Source organism: Orycteropus afer, unplaced genomic scaffold (assembly GCF_000298275.1).
Source record: "Orycteropus afer afer isolate SDZICR_OR568_19922 unplaced genomic scaffold, OryAfe1.0 scaffold00412, whole genome shotgun sequence".
Lineage (NCBI taxonomy): Eukaryota > Metazoa > Chordata > Mammalia > Tubulidentata > Orycteropodidae > Orycteropus > Orycteropus afer.
Window position 1 is genome coordinate 1,162,133 of NW_006921999.1, and position 6,189 is coordinate 1,168,321.

Here is a 6,189-nt window from a genome sequence, read left to right on the forward strand (position 1 = left end):
ACATTTTGACCTTGGAAAGGCTACAGAAAATACTTCTGTCATAGGTAAAATCTAACTTATATTAACAAATCCTTGGTCTACTGAATGTAGCTTAAAAGAAAATACTCAAGAAATTGACATTTCTCCTGCTAAAAATCATAGGCATTGTTTATTCTTTACTAACAATGTAACTTATTAATAAATTCCACAAATATTAAAAAAAAAAAACAAAACTCAGAGAGAGAAAGAGAAAGTAGTCTAGGCAATAGGGAAAACCAGACTGAAATTATTTCACCTCAAATCTTTAAAGGTTCATGAACTTAATTTCTTATGGATTAAGGGATAAGGGAATTATAACAAAGAAGAATTGCAATTTCTCCTGATTGAATGGTGAAAATTCAGAGCTATAGTGTTTCATAAATTTCTATTGACATGACTGACAGTAAGGAAAAAAATGACAAGGTGTTATCATCACATATTATGATATCCCAGCTGATTATGTATTCATGTACACCAGCTTCTCTGTTTTTTTTTTATTTTTTATTCTTTGCAGATATAAAAAATGACAGTTTTTAGTAAAAGATGCCACTGTAAATGAAAGACCTTTTTACAAATGATAAAGAAACATAACAAAGGCATTATGAATGATGCAGCAAGTTTAGAAAAATGAAACCTGCTATTAAATATGACAAGCTGTCACAACACAAAAGTAGTAATCAACATAATCATAGCAATAAAATAATATTTGTATTTAGTTTCTTTCAAGAAGTTAAAATAATGGTCATCATTTATAAGTTAAGTTTTGAATAGTTAGCAAAAACTCAGACATAAATCTCTGAATGTAAAACATATTGACTTTATTTAGAGTCACTTCTGCTTTTGTTTTTCTTCAAATTTCCTTTCAGATAATTTCACTGATAGTATGTTTTTCTTTCCTGTACATGACTATGTTATTATTTCTCTTTATGATTTAATATTCCTGAATCAGGCTTCCTATTATATATCTGTGATAAGTCCATAATCAGCTAAACCTGTGTTATTTTTCTCACTGCATGTAATATAATCTGATATTATTTGTAATATTTTTCCTGTTAAAACATCACCATTTCTTTAAATAAGAATGTCATACAAATATATAATTACTTCCACCTGGTATTCAGCAAAAGCACCTTCATTAGGAGTGCTTTCCCAGAGATGAAACATTGCAATGTGGAAAATGCTTTGTGTGGGAAACATTGCCCATGGGGGCATATTAACCTTGTATAAAATAATAAGTATCCCACGTACTAACAAAGGAGAAGCTATATTTGCTGTTTGTTCAAAATTACCTCAGAGCACTTTCAGGCTGAGCAGTTGGTATTTTGTCACACTTCTTAACGTTACAGGGACTCAGGTTTTGCTTGGCAGGACCATTTTAGTAGCACCCCTTAAAATCAGTAACAAAACCATCACATTTACCCACTTCTATAATTTCCTTTCTATGCTTTCTTTAATCCAATGCACAATGTATAACCCTTACTCATGAAAACATACATTGTAACTTTGCTCTTTCATAAAATATGTCTCTGAAGATTTAAGAAATGCTGGCTTTTCTTCAGTAACAACTTTCTCCATTCAAGCAGGATTCATAGAGTATGTCATATTTGGTCCCTTTAATCCTGGTCGAAGTTGAAAGAAGCCTCAAATTGTAACTGCTTTCTGGTGGAGAATTTGTCTCAAGCAACAGAGTGAAGTCTCTTCATAAATAAAGAGGGACTTGCTAAATCTGAGTATGGGAGGAGAGACCTCAGGCCGCAACACATGAAAACTGCTGAGCCTGAGTAGATAGAGCTCGAATGAGATGCAACCTTTAGTCATCAGTGTGACCTGCTTTATGGTATTACTGTGATTTAAACTTAGATATGACATATCAATTATCAGTACTGCCCATGCACTGATATTGCATGTGTATTAAATTTCCTTCTGAGTGATTTTAGTATCTTTCAGGTCATTGAGACATCAAATTGTAATGCTACTATTCCAAACTGCAGGGTTAGTTCATAATCAAAGAATAGCAGTCCTCCAAATAGAAATTGCTTCATTGTTTATTTCTATTCTCTAATGGGAAGATTGTGTCCCTAGAGTCTCCTAGTGATATGACATCACTTCCTCTCCCTAGACCTCAGTTTACTCTTCTGTAAAATAAGGGGTTTTGACTGGATCCTCTCACAAATCTGTTCCAGCTTACTTCTTTTATTTTGTGATACATTATGTATTTTTAAGGGTAAATTTCCAGGTAGTTTACTTTTTTAGAGGTTCACAGTAGCTTTCTTAAAAAGAAAAAAAGCGTATGGTCCTACCTTTGCAAACTCTCATGTCTTAATAGAAAAGAGTAACAAATTAAATATTATGTACATTGATTTTCTTATCACTGTTTCAAAATCATGTGTAATTACTATAATGTGTAAAAGCTTTCCTTATTTTAAGCACTAACATTGATACACCTATAGGCAAGTACTCCTTTCCGTGCAGAGTAGATCTCAGAGTCCTCTTGTGGCTACTTTCTGCATACCTACAACCCATGTGAATGTGAATTCTGCAAGTAGACATCAATGGTTGACGTTTATATCTACTTTGTTATTCTGCATTAGGACTTTCTGTTGTAAATGCAGGTTTAGAAGTTTTATCTTAGCCTTCTGCTGCTTCTAAACTCTCTTTAATTATAACTATTTAGGAGTAGCTTTCTTTTCAAGAAAATTTATTGATTTTAAAAATTTATGAATAAAAAGCATTTTGTTCATTTTGTTTTCATAGTTTCCTTGTGAGGTATGATGTCTGTTGATTTGAGGTTTTATTCCAACTAAATGATCGGCAACTTTTCCACAAAGAAGACTTTGATTAATGTTAATTTTTATCTCTTAAAAGGATCCTTCCCGACCATTGGGGTGGAAGCGTTCTGCCCCAGCTTCCTGAGGGCGGGGTTTTTAAATAGCATCCAGGCCCCGCATCCAGTGCCGAGGGGAGGATCCTTGCCCCCCAGGATTCCTGCTGGTAGGTATTCCAGGTGAAATTTATTGCCACCACGCACAGCTGTAGGATTTTGCTCACATATGATGGTCTCAAAATACAAATACGAATAGTTCTTAAAATATTGAAAAGAAAAGCAAGTGATCTTATTTTTAAATGCAGGACCGACATTTATGATACTTAATACTGTGACAGCAGCATAAAGGAAGAAGAACTTGATCATTGGATGCGTGTAAAGCTACCTTGTCTTCTGAGAGTTTTTACATAAGTAAGAAAGGAAGATTCAGATCCCAAATTTGAATTCAAGAATAAAACAAGGATGGATTTGAGCTCCCTTGACATTTAGATTTGTCCTGAAAAGAGAGGGAGGGGGAAAAAAAACTATTAAATGTTGTTGACAGAAAGAATAATTCCATATCTGGATGAGTTTATAGAGATTTAATTAAAGTTCCATTTTGCTGAAGAAAATACTTTGAAGAAAAGCCAGAAAGTAGCAAATCAGGCAGAAATTTTTAAGAAAGAAAATTAATGCATGGTTCTCCCTAAAAATACCAGTCTGACCAAAGCCATATTGATCAATGAGAGAAACAAAATAGAATATTTTGAATATTTCAAAATGTACTTTAAAGATGCTCTGGTGGTGCAGTGGTTGAAACATTCAGCTGCTAACCAAAAAGCTGGCAGTTCAAACCTGTCAGACGCTCCCCAGGAGAAAGATGAGAAATCTGTTTCTGCAAAGAATTACAGCCTTGGAAGCCCTCTGGGCTGTTCTACTCTGTCCTGTAGGTTTGCTATGAGTTGGAATCGACTTTAAGGCAATGGGTTCAAAGTTTAGTAAATCACTTTGTAGACTATCCATGATATTATTTTAATCACAAATTGTCTCTTCCTCTAACATTTATTATAATGTCCAGCTGCCTTGCTGCATTGTACTGAAGTATGCAAACTCACTTTGTACTTTATATTTGTCTTAGCAAAATAGAACTAAGAAATTGATTCTTGGAGAGGAGTAAAGATTAAAGAGGAATATAATGCTTAGCAAAGTACAACATAATTGATCACCGGCTTATATATCATCTGCAAACATAATATGCAGATAATCCAGGAGACAATTTGTTTTTATCATAATTAATAATAATGCTATGAGTTATGATAATGACACCAACGTATTCAGCATTCAGAAGGGATTGTCCAGCCACAAATTTAATGAGAACATTTGAAAAGACTGGAAAAAGAATTCAAACATGCACATTTCTTGCTTTTCTTGGCAAAATTATAGCAACAAAGCCTACGACTATTATACTGAAATTTTTCTTTTGCTTTTTAATTATCATGTCTACTTAATTAAAACAAACAGGCAAAAATACCTTGATGTCAATGCCTTTTATCACTGAAAAATCATTGATGTGAGTGGAGGCTGGTTGAACAACAATGCTGCTCATAGAGTAGAAGCCAACATTATGTGAATTTAAAAATTAGCACTTTTCAAACTAATGGGCATTATTGATACCTTTCTTCTCACTGGTAGCAGAATTGGTATTAATTACAATGGAATTTTGTTATTGTCCTTGTGGTTGCATAGGACTGGGAAAAATAAATTTTTAAAGGCTGTATGAACCAAGCTTTTAGAATTAACTACAAACATATCTAAAAAAAAAAAAAAAAAAAAAAACCTTCACACATGTAATTAATAACTCAGTAATTGTCATTGACAGTGCTCTGATGGTGTAGTCCTTAAAGCATTCAGCTGCTAACCACAAGGTTGACAGTTCAAACCCAACAGCTGCTCCACAGGAGAAAGATGAGTCAGTCTTCTTCCATAAAGATTTACAGCCTCGGGAACACTATGGAGTTGTTCTATTCTGTTGTATAGGGTCGATATGAGTTGGAATTGACTGGAAGGCAGTGGGTTGGATTAGGATTTTAGAATGTTTACTGAAAGGAGCTCTGGTAGTGCAGCGAGTGGTTGAAGCTGCTAATAAAAAGACCTTGGAAACCCTGTGGGGCACTGAAAAGGAGACAGACAAATGATTTGTAGTTTGATGGCTTAATCCTCAGCACTTAACAGCAAATCTTGGATTTTCTGGTAGAAATGACATTGTAAAATTTAGGAGTGACTTGAATTATTCAACTTCAGTGGTGAAAAATAAAAAATAACACTCGTCATTTAGCCACTGACAACGAAAGAAGCAAGGTGATCATTCTACAACACTAACACAAAATCAACTTTCCCGAGAGGGATCTAAAATAATGCTCTAGCACTCCTTTCTTCTAGGCTTGAAGCCCAATTTCTTCCAGCTTTCGTGGGAAAGAACACTCAGTTCTGTTTTCATGACTTACATACACATCAGGTGTAGAAAATTGCTTAATAAAAAATTTATAGCTCTAAACTTGTTATGTGCCCTCAAACTGAAATTAAGTCACTTTTCCTGACTTACATCACTCTGGTAAGTGATCCCTTCTCACCGTCTGTGGTATTTTCAGTAATGACTGCTACCATTTCAAAGGTAATTTTTATCCTCTGTCTCTCACCTATAGCTTATTTCCTAAGAATCTCCTTTATAATTTTGTATAAAGAGGAATGAAGCGGTAATTGTGAGAAGTTTGTAGTATGCTTCACATTCTTAAAAAGGAACTATATCTTGCCATCTAATAGCTGATGACCCTTCTGGTTTAGGGCATAACTTTGAGAACAGGAAGCATTTCCTCCCCTGGCTTATACTATAACATTTGGCTGTCACTTTGAACAGTTGGCTGGAAGTTGATGCCCACTGGGCAGCAGTTTTCTCTCTACCAATTGATTATTTGTCACAGAAATTTTAGAGTCCCATAAGACAATTGCTATGTCATTCAAGGAATTGCAGATCCTTTCTTAATGATTGTACTAAGTTAGTACCCAGCTCTATATTAAGGCTGGGACTTGAGGTAGGTGGGCCTGGGATTTGAGGGCTGCTTTTTGCTTAGGGGTGACAGTAGTTTAAGGCCAGGGACCAAAGTAGGTTGGCTGGGGTACGGGGTGCTTTTTGCTTGTGGGCAGTTCTACTTAAGGCCATTGTCTGAGGTAGGCAGGTGCAGAGAGGTTAGAACAAGGGAAATGAACTTGTCTGTCAGTTTGTCATCCTATGGTGGCTTATGTGTTGCTTTGAGGCTGGAGGCTATGCCACCGTGTTGCAAAATACCAGCAGGGTCACCTATGGTGGACAG

General features: G+C 35.2%; 1 protein-coding gene across 1 annotated transcript in view; it reads left to right on the top strand.

Moving 5' to 3' along the window:
* The window catches only part of LOC103208103 (ephrin type-A receptor 6), a 1,324,606-nt gene that overhangs the window by 1,085,195 nt on the left and 233,222 nt on the right, over positions 1-6,189 (top strand). Inside the window, exon 10 of the mRNA XM_007953778.1 lies at positions 2,884-3,009. Within this exon, the coding sequence (XP_007951969.2) occupies positions 2,884-3,009 (126 nt within the window). The remainder of the gene's footprint in view (positions 1-2,883; positions 3,010-6,189) is intronic.